This window comes from Rhinatrema bivittatum, chromosome 1, assembly GCF_901001135.1.
Source record: "Rhinatrema bivittatum chromosome 1, aRhiBiv1.1, whole genome shotgun sequence".
NCBI classification, from domain to species: Eukaryota; Metazoa; Chordata; class Amphibia; order Gymnophiona; family Rhinatrematidae; genus Rhinatrema; species Rhinatrema bivittatum.
The window spans coordinates 572,941,597-572,964,533 of record NC_042615.1 but is presented as its reverse complement, the minus strand read 5'-3'; the positions used below and the strand labels follow the sequence as shown (position 1 = coordinate 572,964,533).

Genomic DNA, 22,937 nt, shown 5'->3' with positions numbered 1-22,937 from the left:
ATACGCGCATTAGGTGCCTTTTAAATCATCTGCGCACATTTTCATGGATGATCTAAAATTCCAGAGTATGTGCACTTCGCATTCATGGGCGCACGCAGGCTCATTTTAAAGTTATTGTCCCTGTCTCAAAAACTGGAATCTATTTCTTCAGGCTCCTTAACCTTGACTAACTCAGCTGAACTTGAAGTTTAAGTAAAGGTTGAATTCCTTTTCTTTCTTGCTGGTGTTTCTTTTCTAGTTGTTCACGTGTGATCTTTTCTTTCCTTGATATTAATTTTGTGCTTTCTGAATTGTTTCCTTGAAATTCTCCCTCATACTGTAGACTTTTTGTTTGCATAGTGATCGGTTTACTGTTGTAAGATCCTTTTTCTTTTTTTCCTTCTGTATCACTATTCTGCATTGTTATGAGTTTGTATTTATCTTGAATATACTTTAAACATTCATAAATGAAAAGCGTAAAAAAAAAAAAAGAACTATTTAAAGATGGGCATTATTTTTTTGCACAGCTTTTTGCTTGCCCATTTTTTCCTGCGTAAACATTTTTCCCTTCCAAAAGTTAAATGCGCTATTTCAATGCAGAGCAAACTGAATTGCAAACTTTTTACACTTTTAACTTTTTTGCCTACTTTCTAAAGGAAAAGAAGGCTCATGGGATCGCATTTGGCTATGTATGAGCTACCCCCAACTCCCAATATTTTTTCTATTTAGTGTCCTATCCACACCAAATTTTCAGGACATCATGGGTCCAAGAGGATCCTTACAGGAGATTTTTTTTTAATTCAGGTGTATGCTTCGGCGTGGTAGAATAGTCTCCATTAGTTCTGCGTGTAACTTCTTCTCCTACCTTGCATTTGTCTAACCTTTAAACCTGGCTCAATAATCTGATATAAAAGTTCTTCTGTAAATGCTGCTGCAATGTTTCGTAAGGCAGAGGCAGAACAGACAAGGAAACCAGGAAGGGCCAACCAGATTCCCCCAATGAATGTAGAGAACGTCCCTGCGAAGCAGGATCCCCGTGAAAGCGCAGAGTTTAATTCTTCCACAAGGCTGGAGTTAAATTAACACTGTGCGACAGAGGCTGGAGAGAGGGAGAAAAGCTAGTCATAGTGACACCTAGTGGCCAGGCAGTAGGTACCGCTCGTGAGAGAGCTGCATCCTCCTCTTTCAAACACATTTTTTGCACAAAGCTCCCAGAGTATGGACTACATAAAAGCAAGAAAGCAGAGACATTACTGGAGGTCATATGTGATGACTTCCTCGTGAAAGCTAGGTGGGAAAAGACAGAAACACCTAAAAAGTGTTCCCATGTCTAGCTTGTGGTTATAAGTAAGGGCAGTCACAATGCATCTTATTTATTTATCATAAAACATTTAAATTAGACCTCATCTTTTTTTTTTTTTTTTTCAAAAGTCAGCACTGAGGTTAAGCGAGTGAAACTACCCAACAACAGCAGTCTGTAGAAAAACTACAAAAGCTGCTTTTCAAGCGAGAAGATAAAAGAGATCACTTGGAAGGCACCATGTGGCACAACCGAGCCCGCCTGGTAATGGGCGGGGGGGGGGAGGGGCAGGTTCACGGTATAATGAGCTTCAAGCCTTACAGGGAGGGTGGCTGGCACTTGCAAGGAGAAGGCGTGGCTCCGGTGCTCTGCGGCCCTAGCTCCACCTCCAGAGATCCTTGAGCGTTGGGGGGGAGAGAGAGTGACGGAGCGGAGAGAGCAGCGCTGGCTGTCACTTTCTCGCCGGACCCTGCCTGAAGAAGAGCCGGGAGCGATGTTCTACCTCGTCCCATGCGGCGCGGAGAGCAAGGAGAACGCGTTCTCTCGTGCCCCCTCCTTTTCCCCCCCTTCCTTCCTTTTCCTTCACGCAGACCCCGAGCATGGAGTGAGCTTCGCTACTTCGGACTCCGCATGAAACAGCTCGGGCTGCCGGTCCGAGGAGGTCGCCTTCAGCCGAGCTGCCGGAGAGGAAGGTTTCACTGCAACTTTTGCCCTCTAGGAGAATGTCCAGGGGGTGCCATGTTAGGTAAGGTTATGATCTCGCAGTGCGAACCAGAAAAGTCAGAACTAGCAAAGGGAGGCTCGCAGAAGCAGAAATCGCGTAATATTGAGGATTAAGGCCAGACTGAGGCTTCGAGAAAGCGTGGGGGGACGGGGACGTATAAGCCTGCTTTATTGCAAAGTTGTGAATTTTTACATCTTTTACCCAAGGATTTCATCTCTTGCAGCTTCTGGAAAGGAAAATATTTCCCTCGAAAATCTTATGCAAAAAGCGCTGTGGGTCTTTTGATCAAAAGTGCTAAATCTTGTGTGGGTAAAAGGTCCCACAAGCACTCTTTGCATGTGTTTTTTTTTCACCTGTATGATTTTTTTTTCGGTGTGATTTATTTGTAAAAGATTCATTGTTTCAAAACTGAGGCAGCAAGTTGACAGATTGGCTTTTTGCTTTTTTTTTTTTTTTGCTTTTTTTTTTTTTTGCTTTTTGGATGAAATGTAAACCTGTCCCTTAATATGTTCAAGGTAAAAAGAAGGAAAACTTCACAATGTCCAAGTGTTTATTTCTTCTCTTGACCCGTCAGAATAAGCCAGCGGTAGTAAATGTGCTTTAAAATACCCAGATATACACAACAGTCTGTGAATCTTCAGTAAAGCAACAGCTTCATGCACTCAGGCTGACCATCTACCCGAGCACTTTGCTAGGGTAGACTTAGCTTAAAAATTGCTCTGTAAATCTGTATATTTCATACCTTATTCGGCTCAAAAATTGGGTAGCTAAGTTATAGTGTCAGTGTTTCCAGCAACACCTCATTACCAAAACCATTTTGGTTTCCATTATCCTTGATGCAGTTTCCTATATATTCTTCATTTTATCATCAGTGGTAAACCACCATTAACTTTAGATTAGGAACAATTACAGGGCCATACAGGTCCATACAGATGCCTGGCAGGCCAAGGGTGGCCAACTGCTATTCTCAAGAGCCACAAACAGGCCTAGTCTTCAGGAGATCCCCGGTGAATATGCACGAGAGAGAGATTTGCATACAATGGAGGCAGTGCCTGTAATTCTATTTCATGCATATTCATTGCGGATCTCCTGAAAACCAGGCAGACTGTGGCTCTTGAGGACCAGAGCTGGTCACTTCTGCAATAGCAGGCATTTAAAGAGCAAGTACTTTTATCTGATTGGGGAAATATGAAGAACTGAAAGTCACTTTTAAGAAACATACAGGCCGATACAGTACATTTGACGCGCGTTTTCCCTTACCCCTTATTCAGTAAGGGGCCGAAAACGCGCGTCCAACCCCCAAATGCATATTGATGGCCCTATTAGGCATTTCCGTGCGATTCAGAAAACAAAATGTGCAGCCAAGCTGCACATTTTCCTTTAAGAAATTAGCGCCTACCCAAAGGTAGGCGCTAATTTCTTCGGGCACCGGGAAAGTGCACAGAAAAGCAGTAAAAACTGCTTTTCTGTGCACCCTCTGACTTAATATCATGGCGATATTAAGTTGGAAGTCCCGAAGGGTAAAAAAAAAAAAAAAATTGAAGTTGGCCCGCAGCTGTCAAGTCGAAAACCGGACGCTCAATTTTGCCGGTTTCCGAGCCCGTGGCTGTCAGCGGGCTCGAGAACCGACGCCGGCAAAACTGAGCGTCGGCTGTGAAACCCGCTGACAGCCACTGCTCGGGCCAAAAGGAGATGCTAGGGGCACGCTAGTGTCCCTAGTGCCTCCTTTTGCCTGTTTCTACCGCCGGGCCTCATTTAAATACTGAATCGCGTGCACAGGTGAGTGGCCTGTGCGTGCGCCGGGCTCCCGTGGACTTTACTGAATCGGCCCATTAGGGAGTTTATCCTACAATTGTTTTGGGTTTTTTTTTGGGGGGGGGGGGAGTAGCAATGTCATGGTGTGTTTATTTCTTCAGTGATGATGCATGGCTCTGTAGTTACTCCAGTTTCTATACTATCTCTGCTTGCAGACAGTGCCACTTCAGTGTGACTGCATCTGGATTTTGTTTGAAAATGTCACTTCTGAAACCTTTTTTTTGTGTAGAAATGAAAAGGATTCAGCTGTATTGGTTTTTCTTCCTGCTTTTAGATTTGCTTGGATAGCTCTCACCTTGATGATCATTTGTCATGGAAAAGGTAAGACAAAGGGCTGGGGATTTTTTTTTTTGTCAAGACAAAACAGTTTTTTATTTTACGTGCTCTCTTCCTCAGATACGTATTCCAAATGCTTTACAGTCCCTGCGGAAACTACAGCTAAACAATTCTATCTATTGAAGGATGAGAGGCGAGTTGGGTTGCAGAAGAACTTCTATTCTTTTGGTTCTGTTCTTGTTTACAAAATGATTAAAATTTCTCTACTGCACGTATTTTGAAAATGTATTTTATTTTCCTCTTGTATTTGACCTTTTACAGGTAGCAAAAAGGAGACTTATGAGCAGGACAAGGGAAGTGCAGTTGTTACAACCAGGATGCCGCAGCTCCAAAATCACAATAGTTCTCTGGCTGATTTTAATGACCTAAAGAGAACTTCTGACAGCAGGAAGCAGGTCCTGTCTGAGGCACTTGTGCCATTCACTGGACTCACAGAGAGTAGGTAACATTGTGCAAGAGCATAGCAAGTGCAGTACTTTTGGGATCTGTTACAGGATTGGGGGAGGGGGGCTCATGGAAACACATCAGATCATTCTGGATTCCTGCATTGTAAATGCTTTCAAATGAAAACGTCAAAGGTTTGCAGTTCACACGCATAACATCCACCTGACATCTCAACCCAAGCTGAAAATATACTAGCACTTTGAGCCTCAGCCTGCAACTGCATCCCTTTTTTAATGGTTCATGCTGATGTAGCCTGTAAGTATTTGCAACATCTGACTCTTCCCATGGGATAATGAGAGAGCCTGCCCGCTACAAGTCCTTCATCCTCTGCTGCCCACCCACCTGCAGGACCACTGCTCCAAAAGCAGCCTCAGGGCCCCCTGTTTCTTGGCTGAGCCATGTAGCGCAGGCTGGAGTGCCACGTTTACGCTGAAGACTGGAGGAACGCTGAATTACTGCTGGTAGCACATTTCTTCCATAGTAATTCCATGCTGGGCGTGGAGAGGCAAGGGAGCCAGAGGGTTTACGACAGAGGTGGGCAAGCTATGGTATGCAGGAAGTTTGCATCCAGCCCACGGCAGTGAGATGGATCGCAGCAGCCTGCCAGTGGCAATAGTATGTTCTCCAGCCAGAAGTGATGTCACCATCAGGACCCCCAGGAATATTCCCCCCCCCCCCCGCCCAACACTCTCACACACACACACACACACTCCTGTTCCGTGGATCTTCCCACTTCTCAAGCATCCAGGACAACACCCCCCCCCCCCCCCCACTCCTATACTCTCATCTGCCCAACCTGAACTGGACCTCCAGTGGGACTCTTGGGCTCAGAAGGTTGCCCACCCTGGTTTAGTACCAGGAGAAGAAAGTGCATGGAAAGCAGGAACTAGAAGAGTGAGTGGAGAAGCGGAAGCGAGTCTAGAGGAAAGGAAGGACTATGGCGTGGAGGTGAGAGGAAAAATGAGGCATATTGAAAGGGAGGAAAGGGGTAAGAAGTGAGAGAGAGAGAGAGAAACAATAAAGTAAAATCCACCAGTTGTACACAAGAAAGATTAGAAAATATTTTGATTTCAAAATGAGAACATATGAAAAAATTGCAATGAAACATCGACTTTGCGCTTAATAAATAATGCAAAACCCAAATGAAAATGTGTGCAGACGTACTAAAGGATTAGCAGAGAATTTTGAACACCATGTTGCATAATGTTCTAACCCCTGCCAAAGAATCTACCTCTAGCTATTGCAGGGGACCAAAGACCTAATTTATAACAGCATCGGCTAGTCCAGATGCCAAAGGTAGCAGCAAAGTAAGAATTATTTAATTAGCTTTTCTTATATTCCGCAAATATCCCTATGTAATCAATGCGGAAATTTCTATTGACTCCGTATCTGTTTCTGCATATGGTTCGAAAACTGCTTCTTATCGCCTACAAATGCATTCTCCCTCTCCTCTCTGATCTCCTCTTAGGTACCTCTTGCATTCACTGGGCAAGCGTCTCCTATCTCTGCCCTTCTCCTCCTTTGCTAACTCCTTATGCTGCACTCTCTGCACAAATATTTTTTTTCCATTTTATTTTGTTTGCTGTTTGTTTCATTTCTTTTTGTTTCTTTAAAATTAAAAAAACGCAAGCAACTAATATTTTAAAAACAAAAGTACAAAATACAGCCAAAATAAACTCCTACTCCCAGACACTCCCACGATCGTCCCCAGCCGCTCTTATCCTCGTGTTGAAAATGCTGTCACGGGCTAGATGTGCTCACTGGTCTCTCTGGGCCACCACTGTCACTACTGCAGATGGAGCCAGCAGACCAAGACTGGCGGGACTGCAAATTTTTGCCATACAAAATAGTATCGGCCTGGGCCTGGCCAGTGTCATTTTATATAACAAACATTTATATTGCCGCTCGCCTCAGTCTGCTGGTGCCATTTGCAATGGAGGCAGCTGTGAGGTAGGAGTGAGTGTGAATTGCTCCTGCTCTGTGAACAGTTTTTCAACCAGAATGTAAGAGGATCCCGGAGTCCTGGCAAGGGTCAAGGGAGGGCCCAGGAGTGGGGATATTTTTGCTTTGGTGGCAGTGGTGGTCCTTTTTATTTAATGAAACGAATCAAAATGAATGAAATTTCATTCGTTTTTCTTCTGTCTCATTTTAAAAAGGAAACGCAACCAAACAGGAAACTTTGTTAAAATGTCCTGTTTCATTTCCAACTAATACAAGTTCCCGCTTTCTAGCATGCAGCACCCAGCGCCTTGTACAGCCTTCCTGAGTTGGTGTATCTTGCTTCATTTCTGGCCTTGTTCGAGTCCAGATTAAAGACCCATTTCTGTGAGCTTGCTTTAAATCCCAAACCCCCGACTCTCTCTGATCTTGACCTTCTTTCATGACACAAGTTTTACTGCAATACTTAAATAGCACTAGAAATTATTTATCTTGTCCTTGTTTCTGTTTTAGATTGTAAATTCCATGGAGCAGCTACTGTCTGTCTTTTGTGTATCTGTACATCTGCAAGCACTATAGAAATGTCAAGCAGTAGCAGTAGTAGTAGTACATTTATACATAATACTTTATACAGTGATGTTCAGAACTCACACACAGTGACATAAATGACTCAATATCTGAAGATATTCACACGCCACCCTTTTTCTCATTCTAAAAAAAAAAAGAAAGACATTTGAGCCAATGTGGAAGATAGCTGATTTTGTATAACTTGTTACTAGAAAAACATAAAAACTCCCCTTCTATGTTTGTAGTACAGTTGACAATTTTCCCCTAAATAGCATCAATAAGAAATCACCACCAAACATGAATGTCCTTCTTCATGTCCAAAAGAAAATTTGGTATTGCATGATACAACTTCAGCAACTGCAAATTATCATTTTTTTAAAGCACTACTTGACATATGCAGCACTGTATGGGAAAGACAATCCCTGCTCCGTGGAGTTTGCAATTTAGTCAAAAGATACATATATGACAATGCTTTTATTTTGTATACAATATGTCTGGTTTTTGCCCAATTTTATTTTGTGGGTTACAGGCTGATCTTGGACTTTTGTGAAATAACGAAATTAGTCCCCACTTTGACAGACAATGATGTACAATCTATAGTCTCCTGTAGATTGTGGGAGTTACTCCTTGACCAGTTACTCTAATCCCTTGCAGTTTGCCTTTAATCCTTACCCAAACAAAGGGAGCTTAATTGAACAAACACTCTTAACAGGCAGCTAATTTATTACTTTCAAAGGGCAAAGCAGTTAGACCTCTTAGCCCTTGGTGAATAGGGGAGAACCAGAATAGCTGTCAAACATGCACTCCCGTATTGCACATGGTAATGAATCTGAATATTTGAAATTCAGAAAGGAGCTGACAGCAAAGATGTTTCAGAAGGCATATGAATAAAGTTATAATTAATTTGTAGTATTTTGTAATCTACTACAAATGTTGTATTCATGTTAAAATGTTTGTATTTGTTTGAGAAGTGTGTGAATATTATGTATGTAAAATTGTTATCCGCAGTGAACACCTGGTTTGGATATTGCGGAGTATATACATTTTTAAATAAATAAGTAAGTAATGGCTGATTTTGTTTCTTTATAACAGGCAGCAAGCTAAGTAGAAACTGCTGTCAAAATGGAGGAACCTGTATTCTTGGCAGCTTCTGTGCTTGTCCAAAACATTTCACTGGTCGACACTGTGAGCACGATGAAAGGAGAAAGTAAGTTAAGCCCTTGTGATGCAGAAGAATAATTCAGATTTAAAAATGGACCCCTTAATGCAGGATTGGTTCGTTTTTTTTTTTTTTTTTTTTTTTTTTTGCTCTTGCTAGGCACTGTGGCAGCCATGCCAAGCACGGGGACTGGATGCGCAAAGGCTGTCAGTTGTGTAGGTGCGGTTACGGTAGCCTGCATTGTTTTTCGGAACCAGCGCAAGAGAACTGCGGTAAGAAAAATTGTGGAAACTAGCCTTTCGTCCAAAGCAGGAAGAGTTCTAGTAGCTGTGTCTGTCAGAGAGAAATCGGAAATCTTTTGTAGGATGTAACACTTTTTTATGGCACCAATAAAAATAGATGTTGTAGTGCATGAGCTTTCAAGGCCAACTAAGTAACCTTCTTGCATCAAATTTGAAATAATTTGGAATTCCTTTCCTGTACAATCAATCCAAGATGTGCAAGTGAAGGATTGCTTTTTGAACCTCATCAAGCTTTACTTCCCAGTAAATCTGCAACTGTCTTCCAGTATCCTGCAGAGGATTTCTGGTTATATTTGCAAAATCCATGTAGAAGAACAAAACTGTTCTTCTCTGCTTCAGCACTTTTGGAATGCATTCCCTTCTGCAAAGGGAATAAAACATCTTATAGTCAGGGGCTATTTATCACATCGTGTTTTCGATTATGCTAGACAGTTAAAAGGAATCTCTCTTTCTCTGGTATTTAGAGCGTAAGATGTTTTCCAGTCTGTAACATCTATCTCAGATGATGCCAAGATGAATGCCGCTGAGAGTTGATAAGTGCTATCTAATGCTTCTCAAATGATCATTGATAGCAAGCCAAAGCACTCTAAAGCGACTTTGTATCTAATATGGCTTTGAATACGGGGTCATTTCCCTTTTTCTTCCTTAATTAGACTAGCTCCATAGATGAAACTTGACAGCTTTTCATATCGATAATATCTGGATTGTGATAGAGCAGGGCACAGCCAGGGGACAAACACTTTTGTACAAATCAGGAAAAAAAAGGAACAAGGAAGAAACTAGAACAGGAAAAGAAATAAACTGAGCGGTGAATGCCTCTTTTTTTTATTAACATTCCAAATCCTAAACATCCTGAGTGAAGTAAAAGGTATTTCTAATATGTATAATTTCATTCCATCCCCTTTCATTTATTTGGCCTCCCGTCAGGGCCATCTCATCTCTGCTTTGTTATTTGGTAGCCTTTTCAAAGAAAAAATTATTTTTTTGTAGAGGGCGGTGAGTGTTATAATTATTTCACACTGCCACTCTCATCATTTGATGCATCTGTTATGAGGGTGCTGTACATGCCTGCAAGGCTTTATATACTGAGATGAAGAATATTTGTTGGAGGATTTGCTTCATACCAAAGGGGTAGATTTTTAAAAAAAAGCGCTATCGCGTACTTTTGTTTGCGCAGCAGGCGCAAACAAAAGTACGCTGGATTTTATAAGATACGCGCGTATCTTCTAAAATCCTGGATCGGCGCGCGCAAGGCTGCCGATTTTGGGCAGCCGGCGCCCGCCGAGCCGCGCAGCCTGCCTCCGTTCCCTCCGAGGCCGCTCCAAAATCAGAGCGGCCTCGGAGGGAACTTTCTTTCGCCCTCCCCTCACCTTCCCCTACCTAACCCACCCCCCCGGCCCTATCTAAACCCCTCCCTTACCTTTGTCCCTAAATTTACGCCTGCGAGAAGCAGACGTAAATCTATGCGCGCCAGCGGACTGCTGGCGCGCCGTCTTCCGACCCGGGGGCTGGTCCAGAGGCCTGGACCACGCCGCCCGTCCCGCCCCTGAAACGCCGTGTCATTCGGCCCTGTCCCCGACACGCCCCCTTAAAAAAACACCGGGACCTATGCGCGTCCCGGGGCTCTGCGCGCGCCAGCAGCCTATGCAAAATAGGCGCGCCGGCAAGCAGGGATTTTAAAATCCGCCCGAAAGTGTTGAAACTCCGTGTCCAAATTCATAAGCATCATAATTGTTTTCATCCTAAACATAATGGCGCCAGATTTTACATGCACAATCAGTCTTCTGATACATGCCTGCAGCCGCCATGGGAAGGGAAGCCATCACACCTATTTCAATGCAAACACACTCGTGGCAGCTTTCAAAGGACACAGAGAGAAAAATAAGCAATATTTTCTATGGTTCAAAAGGACCAGGGTTGAAATGTTTAACTTTCAAATACCAGAAGCAGGGATCACGATATTGTGATCAGGACAGTTTAAAATCAAAACTCGTGAGTGAGGCTCAGAGTTTGTTTTGTGATTAAACATCTATAAGGCGGGTGCAAGAACTGCATGCTGGGTTCTGAGTGCACCCTGCCTTTTCGGCATCTTCTGCATTCCTTTGTTTCGATTTGTTTTGCCAAAGGATTCATTCTCCCACTTTGACCAGGATTCAAATGATTGCGTGTCCCCAGTGGAGTTGGGTGGCAGGGATTAGCCCGCACCCCCCACCCCCCCCCCCCAACCCATGATATACAGGTCTCAGCCAAAAGGCCAAAAAGGAATCCTCCTCATGTCATCACTCAGACCCAGGGCTTAGTATGTGGGAGAATGGCCTGGAGCGCAGGCTTAAGAGGCCCGAGCGGCCTGCAAGGAAGAGAAGGAGAGGAGATGGGCCTGAAGCCCACAGAGCCCATCCCCTCCCCTCTTCTTCCTCCTTTCCCCCACCTCTCCTCCTGTAGCGCAGAGAACAGAAGGGGGGAGGGGTAACCCTGAAGCAGACACTGCAGAGGAAAGGACAGACATTAAAAAAAAAAAAAAGGGGGGTTGAATTAGTACAAGTTTGAAACCTTTTTGAGTAGCAATGCTAGTTGCAGCCCTGGGCCTTGACAAATGTTCCTACTGCTCACAGCTTTCAAACTTGTGCTGCGTCATCCCCTTTTTTGGGTCCATTACCGAGGAGTTAATTTCTGGCACAACCCAGAACAGTGTCCTGCCCCCTTTTTTTTTTTTCTTTTTTCTGGGATCCAAGAAAGAGGACCACAACTGGCTGCCCTGAGGAAGTAGAACAGAGCCAGTAGTTGCATGGATTTATTTATGCTCCCCCCCAGCTCCTGCAGGAAGCAGAGAATATTGGAGCTGTTTACCCTGAGACGAGGGCAGCCACATAGCTTAGATCTGGGTGTGTGTGTGAGAGAGAGAGAGAGTTCACGCCTGGCCCTGGTCCCGCCACTCCCCCCCCAGTTTCACTTCCCTTTTGTCTACAAATTAACAGGCCGATACAGTAAAGTTCGCGGGAGAGCGGGCGAGCGCCCAGGCCAGTATCCTGTGCGCGCGAATCAGTTATCCAAAATATTTAAATTAGGGCCCGCGGTAAAAAGAGGCGCTAGGGACACTAGCGCATGCCTAGCACCTCTTTTCGGACAGGAGCGGTGGCTGTCAGCGGGTTTGACAGCAGACACTCAATATTGCCAGCATCGGTTCTCAAACCCGCTGACAGCCACGGGTTCGGAAACTGGACGCCGGCAAAATTGAGCATCCGGTTTTTAACCCGCGGGCTGATTTAACATTTTTTTTTTTATTTTTAACTTTTTTTTAACTTTTGTGGCCTCCGACTTAATATCGCCATAAGGTTTTTACTGCTTTTCTGTACACTTCCCCAGCGCCGGCAGAAATTAACGCCTACCTTTGGATAGGCGCTAATTTCTTAAAGTAAAATGTGCGGCTTGGCTGCACATTTTGTTTTCTGAATCGCACGGGAATAACTAATAGGGCCATGGACATGCATTTGCATGTTGCGGGCGCTATTAGTCCCAGGGGCGGGTTGGCCGTGCGTTTTCTACTCGCTATTACCCCTTACTGAATAAGGGGTAAAGCTAGCGCGTCGAAAACGCGCGTCCAAATGCCGGCTAACAGTGCGCTCCACCGGAGCGCACTGTACTATATCGGCCTGTAAGCCCTGCTCAGACCCTACGTTTGATCTTAGCCAAAAAAGCAGAGAAGTCATTGTATTGATAAATGCATTGCGCGCAGTGGAATAAAAGAAATGTTCACACATTTTGCTTTCACATTTAGCAGACATGCTGGCACGAACAGGGACTTTTGTGATCTATTCTGGTGCAACCATAATGAGTTGGAATTCAGGATAGTTCTAAGCAGATGGAAATTTTTTTCTTTTGGGGAGGGAAATTTTGAAACTTACCATGATTGAAGCTTTATTTCCCCCCCCACCTAGCATTGCAAATACATTAATACATTATCAAAGGGAAACTCCTAGACAGTTGTGAACTGAGTTGGGGGGGTGGGGGGGGAGACTAATCCATGTCACACACCCCACCCACAGGCGCTCACCCCCAATAACCAGTGCTCCTGTTGCTCAGGGTGTGTGAACAAACCTGGGAAATCTGATCCCCCTTCCCTCCTGTTCCCTGCAGGGGGTGGGGTGGAAGAGCAGAGTATTTTTTTCTTTTCTAGGCTCTGCTCTTTCATTCCAAACTCACCCCTCTCATGCCCCCTGTAGAAGAGTAGGGGAGGGGGAACAACAGAAAGAGAGAGGGCCTAGATTAAGGAGCAGAATCTCTCTTCTATTGTGTTTTCAGCCTACTTCATCCTCTCCCATTTGCGTGCATGCTGTCTGGGAGGGAGAGGCTGGAGAAGAAAGAAGAAGGCTGTGGAGTAAGAGTCTTTGCACTGACCCTGTCTGCCCTTGCCTAGCCGGAGGGAAAGCACTGGGATCATGGAGGGGAGAGAGAAGGGGCGCGTGCTGGGTTCAGGGAAGAGGGAAGAGTCCTGGGGTCAAGCTTGAGGGATAGAGAAGAGAATGTTGGTGTCATCCATGGAGTGGGAGGGGGGAAAGAGGGGGAGAATATGTGTGGGTGTGTTTTATGGAGAGACTCTGCTTGCGCATCTGTGTGTGAGAGAGAGACTGGAAAGAGGTGGATCTGTGTGAACCTAGGTAATACTGCTCCCCCTTACCCATGCAGCCCTCCGTGTGTAAGCTGACGATGCTTGGTCCTCGCCTGGCATCCCTCCACCCTGCCCCCCCTCTGCCATCTTCCGAGTCCCTTTCACACCACAGCTCACTGCCCAGGCCACTGCCCTTTCCCCCTCCAGTTGCTGGCCCAAAAACAGGGCCTCACTTCCCTGAACGGCTCTCCCGATCACCCTGACCATCACCACCCAATAGGCATGCTGTGTGGCTGCATCGCTCACGTACATCAACACATCCCTTCTCCATGAAGGGGTGGGACGTGCAATGTAATGAGACCACAGTGACGTATGAATCCCCGGGGAAGAAATTGAAAAATTAAATTTGTTCTGTTATTATTTTTTTTTTCCCAAAGGCCAGACATGGAACACAATCCTAAAGTTCCCTTTGGCATTTGCATTATGGTGACTTTCTGTGGCTTTAAGATTGCACCAAGAAAGATGGGGTGAGGTGGTGCAAAGGGAAGCATTGACCCCTGGGTGCCAGAGTCCCACCTTATGCCACTGCTCTTCGTGAAGTTTCTCTTGGAAAAATCTGTGCTGGGCGCTCAGCTGCGGGTACTTTATACTCATCTGCTTTAAAGCAGGTGCAAACATGCATGTTGAAAGTAAGCGTGGGAATTTCACAGAGTAGCTGTGTATACTTTCATGCCCTGCTTTTGGCACATCTAAAAACAATGCGTCCTGTGCTCCAGCATGCATGCTTGCAGCTGTGTTCATGGGAGATAATAATCAAACCCTATTTTCACACGAGTAAATTTGTCCTTGTACAAACTTGGAATTATTGCCCCTGTAGTGGCCAGTTTCCCTTTTCAACCAGAATGCATAGAGCATTGAGAAGGGATGAATATCCCCTAATCATTAATGTTAGGGTACAGTACCAGAGTTGATGACTATCCCACCCTTATTTACCTTTGTTCAGGAAGGTTGGATCTGGAGCTAACACACAGTAACCCTGTGGTTGATATACAGCTGTATAATGGGCAGATGTTACAAAAATCAGTCCTTTCAGTTAGTTTTCTCTGCTACATAACAGCTGAGGAATCAATATAAATCAGCCTGCTAGAGAATAGAGCTCAAAGTAACAAACAAAAAATGGAATATCATGTGTTTCACTTCTAATTTTTTCTTTTTTGGTTTGGGGGGACTTGATTTTGCTATAGATCCAAAAGGTCATAAGGATGAAGACAGGATGCTGCATTCTCGTGCGTCTGAATTATATCCAGCACTATACTTCCTCATAGCCACGGTGTCTCTTGCCTGTTATTACTTAGTGGATTTATCATTAACCCTGAATGCCGATGATAAAACTTCTTTACAACTCCGATGGCTTAATCTGGACTTCACAAAGATTTGACCGTATGAATTTTTGATGCACAAGAAGACTGAGCAAAATATTATAGCCTACTAGAGATGGAAATGGTCAAAGTGTCTGTTGTGGTCCTTGTTCCAGAGTACTGACTCTTCCAGTGGAAGCCCAGAAGAATTATTCTATTCTTATATCTTAAATATTTTAAATCTAAATTGTATCTATTTAGTATTTTATTTGTGCAGATGCGATGCACAGCATTAATATTTACCATTTTCAATAAAGCTCCTGTTTTAAGGGGAATTCATTAGTTAGAATTTCATGATGGAATAAATCTAGCCCTCTTTTGTCTCCTATACACACACACACACATTTTCCAGCTGGGGTTCTGATTTAAATCAGATCCTGAAAGATCAGCCATTGGCCAGATGTGTAATGATCTCTAAAACTTAAACGATACTTACTGTATGTTGGGAAATTTGATGGTCAGACCTTAAAAGCATCATCAGTTTGCAAGACTTCTGAAAGGTACTGCAAACATAAATGATATATCTGAGTAGAAGGTCAGGCTTCTTCTCTCAGCTTTGGTTCAGACCACTGTGGTAGAGTGACTGGCACCTGGGGACCCAAGTCAAACCATCATCAACCCATCCATCCCTGTGTGCTTAAAAGGGGCACATGGTAGACTGACTGTACACTTTAATGTCAAAAAGTTGACTCCCATCAGAACTGATGCGCATCAGCTGGACCTATGGAAAATATTTCAGTGCCTGGAATTGCATGTTAATACTTGTTATGCTAATACCCATTAGAGCTACAGAAACACATGTAAATAAATTGTTGTGAACATGGACAAAGGCAAAAATGTACTGTATGAAGAAAGGCCATGCCTGCTGTTGTTCCATCACTTCATGCTGGTTTATAGCAGCTGTGTTGGTCCTGTGCGATACTGGAGTCTTTGTAGGTTGTGGTACCATTTAAAGGACCCACAAAAAAAAGACGTCGTGCAGAGTACATGCATGACAAATTCAGAAAAGCAATCTTTTCGGTCTCAAAAGCTCAAGCAGCACATCGAGGGGTTTTTTTGTCACTTCTTTAAAAAGGAAAAGGCATGTGCACTCATGTTCGTGCACACGTTTTGAGCACATAATAGCAAAGGTAGACGCCAAGCCCGGATTTAAGCACAAGCAGTTGTAGGCGCCACGTTTTGAAGGCTGCAAACATCCAAGCCAAAGAGGAGTGCAACTGTGCCAAGGAGGAGTCTGCTCAATTCGTCCACTTCCAAGGGGCGCTGCTGTGGCACTCTGTGACTGTGGAGAGGAGGAGGGGTAGAGGGACTTCACCCACTAGTGGATTGCCAGGGTCTTAACCCCCCCACCTCCCACTCTCCAGGTGTGCCTATGGCCGCCCAAATCCTAACTCCGGCCCTGGTAGGCGCATAACTCCAGGTTTTGTATGCTTGTACTTTTGTTTAAAATGCACTTAAAAAAATTTGCACACACAGAAAATGAAACAATTTGGAACGCTTGTGTACTTACAGAGGGGCTGAGGTGTCAAGTCTTGGCGCTGGCACTAAGGGAAGCAGTTGATGTTTCAAAAGCTGTTCAGTTTCTCAATGCTTTAAATTGTAAACAAAGGCAAAGAAAAAAAAGCAGCAGCTTGCCCCATGCCTTTACTCTACCATGTAAAGGAAGCAGGCAATCTATGCAGAAAATTGAAAAAGGGAAGTTTCAGCCCTAGCCAGTCTTAACTTGTACACCATCTTGAGTGAATCTCTTCAAAAAAGGCAGTTGACGAAGCATAATAAATAAATAAATAAAAGCTGAGCATTGCTCAATGCAAAAGTATTGAAGACTTAGTGCTGCAAGGGGACCTTGTGAATTTTACCGCTGCTGAAAAGAAGGGGTGACTTGGTTAGCCCTGGGTAGCAGCTTCTTTGACTGCACAACAAATATTTACAGACTCTTGAGGTTCGTTTTATGGAACTGTCAACAATGGAACAACTTTGTCCACTTCCTAAATGCCTGTTCTGGATGAGAAAATTGCATTTCCCATCTGCTACCTTGGGAACGGAGCATGTTAATGTCTCGTTTTAAAACCCTGCTTGAACGTTAGCTCAGCACTGGAAAACACTTTTTTTTCCTGGCTGTCAGTTGCTCATGCCAGCACCGTGCATGGCTATTTTTGCCTGACGCCAGCATACTTCAGACGCTCTTAGCCACTATTAAATCTCTTTAAATGGATGCACTTGCTCCCAAAGGTGTATGATTGCTGATGTTATAACCCTTCAACAGTTCCTACCCAGATTTTATATCTTGTGGTTGCCATTATACTGCACAGTGTCTGAATGTTGTCTAGCCGGAGAGTGGGCGGGTAAGGGAGGATATTTTTCATCTAGCACTATACCTGCTACTTATTGATTCATGAAAGTAAATGAGCTGTACTCCTTATGATAAATATTTGCAGCTATGGCAAATTTGAAAGTTAAGGTTGCCAGGCCTATATAAAATATTAGGTAAATGATTATAGGCAGTGCGCCAAACTTCAGTCACTCTTGAGCATCTTACCTTTATGCATTTGCTTGAAGTTTGAGCCTAACAAGTTATGAATCTACACCACATCTACACTAGCATTCAGGGCAAGGCACCACGAAATTTAAATTAGCACTGAATTGAAATGCAATAACAGTGAAAGCAAACAATGCCATGTTCCAGGTCGGAGTCCTAAAAATGATGAGGTATTATCAATGACTTGGTGGAAAAATTCATTGAATTCCAATCAGAAAAATCTATAATACATTAATAGCCAAGTGTACTTAAAGAAAGCTAATGCTTTCTCTGGGAGTGAATAAAGAGAATTAAACCTGCTTTACAGGATCTGCCAGGTATTTCCACCCTGGATTGGCCACCGTCGGAGACAGCATGGCAATTCTTAATCTAAGCTTCTTATTTACAGAGCCAAGTGCTAAACAAATATATTTAAGTATGATAATTTGTAAGAAATAAATGTCTCCTGCTCTAGAGTTCCTTTAACTGAGTCAGATGATGTGGGAGCTTTGCCAAACTGGTCACATCTTAGACTCCAATAAACAGGACTATTTAGAAAGTGAAAATGATTTAACACTGACCATTTAAACTGTAAATTTCAACAGTATCTTGCTGGTAAACTAATGAAATTCACAGGCTTGAAGTTTTCCATATAGACAAAAAATGTATTTACTGAGAAATCATTTCTTCCACTAAATATTTGTTGGCAAATACAACTATTATGTAACACGTAAGTGACTTCTCAGTAAACATCTTGGCAAATCCTGTCATTTCAGTCATGAGGTGATAGATACGACCTTTCAAATAGGGTAATGGTTGTAAGTAGTAATAAAACTTCATAAGTTATGATTTATTTTTTTTTTTTTACTAATCTAATTCTGTAAGGGTGTCAGTTTTATCTGTTGTGGACTCTGCCACTGACCACCACTTGCAATCACCTTGCACTTGTCTTGCTTTACCATTGCCTTTGATTTAGAGCACAAGTAATTATCTTACAGCACAGAACTCATTCCTCTGGGAAAGTCCTAAGCAGGATATGATCATTAATGCCTTCTGCTGCCAGAGCATGACGGGCGCTATGCGATATGAAACTCTGAATCTTGCACTTTTATGTCACAAATTCTTTCATTATTCTCTATATAGCACTGTCGGTTTACACCCATGGAGGTCGATGAAATAAAATGCGAATTAAAACAGGTGCTAATTTTTAGCTCAGATTTTCATTTACGTGTGCATTAAAAAAAAAAAAAACACATTAAACTGGCATGCAGTAAGCAAACGGCATGCAAATGGGAGCTAGAAAATGCATGAAACCAAGAGGCTGCATAAAAAAACGTGAGTAAAGTTGAAAGTCTGCACTAAATCGCAATTAATGCAGAAGAGAATGGGAGTAAAGTGAGGCAGGCGCTGGACAAGGTTCGCAAATATGACCCGTTGCAGGTGGCCACCCCAGGGCACGTGCTTCAGCTTTACTTGCCAGGCCTTGCCAGAATGGCTTTGCTTGTGAGATTGTCCTTAAGTTGCAATGTTCAGTGTATTAGTGTGATCTCTTACATAGTGAGACGGTAACACAGTATTGTCGGCAGAAAAAGACCAAATGGTCCATCCAGTCTGCCCAGCAAACTTCCCATGGCAGCAACTGCTGCTCCGTGCAGGTTACCCCCAGGCCTAATGTTAACAATAGTTTACTTAACAAGCAAGACCAAGCAACTGTCAAACCCATAACAAAGTTACTGCAACATTTTTACCTGGTGAGCAGCCTTCCTGAGAATTCAGACAATGCTGCTTTAACGCTCTTTGCTTTTGGACTTGGCTGCAGAAGCTTTGTCCCCAATGTCAGCGTAGCAGTACCACCAGACCCTAAAAGGCAGGGACCAGCGATGGCTGCCTTCAGAATCCAATACATTTTTTCCCTGTCCCGCCGTGAAAGCGGAGAGCGATGTTGCAGTTCTGTCTAAATCATCAAGGCTAATTGGTTAAGAGCAGGGCCAGTGCAAGGGTATTAGGCGCCCTAGGCACCTTCTGCCTTGCGCTTGGCTCCCCTCGTCACACTGCCCCCCCCCCCCCCCAGTCAGGCTGCCCCCCCCCCCCTCCGGTTGTGCCGCCACCCCCATTAGGGGGCACGAGCCATTGGAGCAGCAAAGAGGAGTGGAGATCGCCCTGCCAAACCCCTGTGCTCCTGGACAGCAGCAGCAAGACGGAGGTAGGGCACAGGGACTGCACGGCGGCCGGAGATTTTCACAACTCGACAGCTTCCTCCCACCTGTGCCTGGAGCCCCCCCCCCCCCTCTCACCTCGGCTGTGCTTAATGCAAGTCAAGCAACAGTGGCTCCAAGCCATCCCGCACCCCGTTCTCGGGGGCGTGCAGCCGGCCCCCATGCAGCAGCTGCTCGTCCGTGGAGCTCCACACCAAGCCCACCACCCATCCCCAGATCCAGGGGGCGCAGCCACCTCTGGGGCGGCTCTAGCCAGGTGCAGGCTTAGTGCCAAGGACTGTGCGCGGGGCTGCCACTGCATGCTCCCGCCCGGGCAGCCCTTACGCGCAGGAGAGAGAGAGAGGGAGAGCAGAGGCTCTGTCCCCTTAGGTCCAAGCAGAGAGCTTACAGCTCCGGTACCGTCCGGGCCAGCCAGCGAGCAAGGATCCTCCCGGTCCCCAGGAGGAGGGTGGCTCCAGCCGTTGGCTCCTGCCAGGTCCATGCCTAATGCCAAGGGCTGCGGGCGGGCCGGCACTGCATGCTCATGGCACCCGGGAGGCCCTTCCACTCCTCTTTGGCACTGCCACTTGCAGCCCCACATGGCTTGTGCCCCCTAATGACGCCCTAGGCCCAGGCCTAGTTCGCCTAGTACTTCTGCCAGCCCTGTTCAGAGTAGTAATCCCCAACGCCTTCTGGTTAAGGGTACTAACTAACTACTGTTCCATGCAGGTTACCCCCATGCACTCTTCATGATCATCCTCAAGCTTGTAGGGATCTTCAGTGTTTTTCACATGCAGTTCTGAATACAATTACTGTTTTTGTCCTCGGCACTTCTTCTGGAAGGGCCTTCCAGACATCCACCACCCTCTCCGTGAAAAAAATATTTCCTTATATTGGTTCTGAATCTTTCCCCCTGCATGTTCATTTCATGACCCCTAGTTCTACTGTTTTCTTTCCAACAAAAAAGGTTCAAGGTTTACGGGTTTAGCGCCTTTGGGTAGGCGCTAATTTCTTAAAGTAAAATGTGCGGCTTGGCTGCACATTTTACTTACTGTATCGCGCGGGAATGACTAATAGCGCCCGCAACATGCATTTGCATGTTGCGGGCGCTATTAGTCTCGGGGGGGGGGGGGGTTGGACGTGCGTTTTCGACGAGCTATTACCCCTTACTGAATAAGGGGTAAAGTTGGCGCGTCGAAAATGCGCGTCCAAATGCCGATTAACAGCGCGCTCCACCGGAACGCACTGTACTGTATCGGCCTGACAGTTGTAGGTGCTTTCGCCCAGAGAGCTTACACTTTTGATTCTTGCCCCAGGCTCAGCAATCCTAAGGCCACCAGTGATGGTACTTCTAGTACCACAAATACACCTCCTAATACAAATACACCACCAGCATTTAGCAGTCCTGGCTCAGAAGACAAATATCTCATTGTTTAAAGCGACCACACAGAAGGCAGGCTGGTGTGCTCTAGAGTTTTCCACTGCTGTCTCAAAGCTTGTTATGTTGATACTGCTGTGTTTCAGGAAACCAAAAAAAAATAATATCTGTAACTGTAGGTATCCACCCAAGAGTATATGCTTTGATTTTTCTTGCTTGCCTTGCATACAAGAAAGGCACTGTGCATCCCAACTTTGGGCCCAAGCTTGCATGCAAGACCATTTTGACGAGGCATGGCAAGTAAAAACCAAAGCGTAAGCTCTCTGGGGTGGGCACCCACAATCACAGGTTTTCTTATTTGTTTGTTTTTTTTTCCTGAAACACAGCACTCTTAACATCAGTTTTGAGGCCACATGAGAAATCATGCATATAGCATCTGTAGTTAGACAGTATGCACTTTGGCACTTTGTATCCTGACTCAGATGTACTGTTCAGCTCCAGAGAACATACACTTGATTTAACATAAATCCTTGCTGTTACAATATGTCTGGGAGGATAAAGGAAGAAGAGGGAAAACAACTGCACCCATTAGATTCAGCATGCCAGCTATATCATAAAAAGCAAGCTTCATCTCCTGCTACTATGTCTGTCTACTGCTAGGCATGCTTAGTATGGTCACTGATCCGTGCCAGCATGGCCCCACAATGCCTGACTGAAATGCCGTGAAAATGATGACTGGTCCAGTCCAGGTACTACAGCCACTGTATTTTGGAATGAGCCAGTGGCAAGAAAATGCAAGGCATTGTAGCTTGTCCAAGCTTGGTATGGCATGTCCATGAGCAGAGGATCAAAATAATTTGAATTGCTTTCCAGAGAGACAAGCAACATGACAAAGCACATGTAAACCATGCTGGCACAATGCTGGAAACGTAACTTCTGGGACTGAGAAGGAGTAAATTCACATTTCTGGTGGCCATTGCAGAAGCAGCTAGATACTATCACATGGGCACAGAAGTAGAATAACAATGGCCACCAGAAATGTGAGTTAACTTTTACTCCGCCTCCGACCCAGGAGTTAAATTTCCAGCATTAAGGAAGTGTCCTGTAAGCAATCTGCTCTTTAAAGCACCTCCCTGCATGGCTGAGTAATAACTAATTCCTCCATTAACATGAAGATTAGCATGTACCTGGGCCAGTCTTAGCACAGGTGTTTAACCCATGTTTTAGTGCAGATTTTTTTTTTTTTTTTAGTAAAACACCCTTTTAAATACCTGTGTTAAGCTAGTGTTGAAAAATGCATTAAAACGCAGGTTAAAGCCAACGCTAAGATCATCACACTTTATTACTTCAGCCTGCAGGTTATACAGTCTCAAGTGTGGAGCGGTCTCATGTTCTACGGTCGCAGGCAGGTTTCACGTCCTAGGCAGCCTCATTCAATTTTTGGCATGGGTACGGTCCAAGGCACCGCTAGCAGGCCTTCCCAGCTTTAGCAGTGAAGTGCCATACTGAGATGCCAGCCTGCAATAAATTGTACGAGCAAAAACACCTCCAAAATTTGCTGCAGGACATTTGTCAGAAAGGGCTAAATTCAAGAAACAGGCAAAAATTCCCCAGTGTCTCTTCTTCATATTGATGCTCATGTGTTAGATGATCATTATACAAAATTAGAATGTCTTACGTTTGCTTTTGGTTTTTATTTCATGTAAGAGCCGTATTAATCTTTGAAGTGTAAAAGAAATTACATTTGATATTAGGGTTTAACTTTTCTTTAGCTCCTCAGACTCAGTTAAACTCCCCACTGTAAATCAGAATAAATCAGGTCACTGCTGTGCTGATCCTTATCAGAACCCTATGCAGACATTTGCTTGCTTATTTATTTATTTACAGTATTTGTATTTCGCTCATTCCTCAAGATCAAGACATCACACCGATACCTGCGAACCATGAATGCAGCACAATTGAAAGGTGAAATGAGGGACAGAGATTATTGAAAACAGGGTGCGTGGCCAAATGAAAAGGTGCTCACTTCATATTCCAAAATCAAATAAATTAAGACAAAAATGGAAGGAGACTGAGGAATATGATCTAAAGAGGACACAAAAGAGCCAAAAAAAGAAGTAAAAAAAACAAAAAACAGACAAGCTGATACTTAAAAGAATCTAACTAGAGCTGTTGCTTTAAAGACACACATTTGCACTGGGTAAAAAAAAAATAGCCATGATTTATTAGCACTTCACATGCTTACACAAAATTAACAG

At 44.3% G+C, this 22,937-nt stretch overlaps 1 protein-coding gene across 1 annotated transcript; it reads left to right on the top strand.

Annotated features, from left to right (window-relative positions):
* The first annotated feature begins 1,608 nt into the window (after positions 1-1,608).
* LOC115099914 (cryptic protein-like) lies at positions 1,609-15,476 on the top strand. The gene is made up of 6 exons (XM_029617917.1): positions 1,609-2,024; positions 4,093-4,139; positions 4,416-4,592; positions 8,196-8,310; positions 8,422-8,534; positions 14,415-15,476. Exons 1-6 carry the CDS (start codon positions 2,002-2,004, stop codon positions 14,606-14,608), a joined length of 669 nt encoding a protein of 222 aa, XP_029473777.1. The 5' UTR covers positions 1,609-2,001; the 3' UTR covers positions 14,609-15,476.
* Positions 15,477-22,937: the final 7,461 nt, after the last annotated feature.

Coding starts and splice junctions, on each gene's coding strand:
- LOC115099914 (XM_029617917.1), top strand. CDS start 2,002: ATGTCCAGGGGGTGCCATGTTAG. Junction 8,311..8,421: donor GAGCACGATGAAAGGAGAAA/GTAAGTTAAGCC, acceptor TGCTCTTGCTAG/GCACTGTGGCAGCCATGCCA. Junction 8,535..14,414: donor ACCAGCGCAAGAGAACTGCG/GTAAGAAAAATT, acceptor ATTTTGCTATAG/ATCCAAAAGGTCATAAGGAT.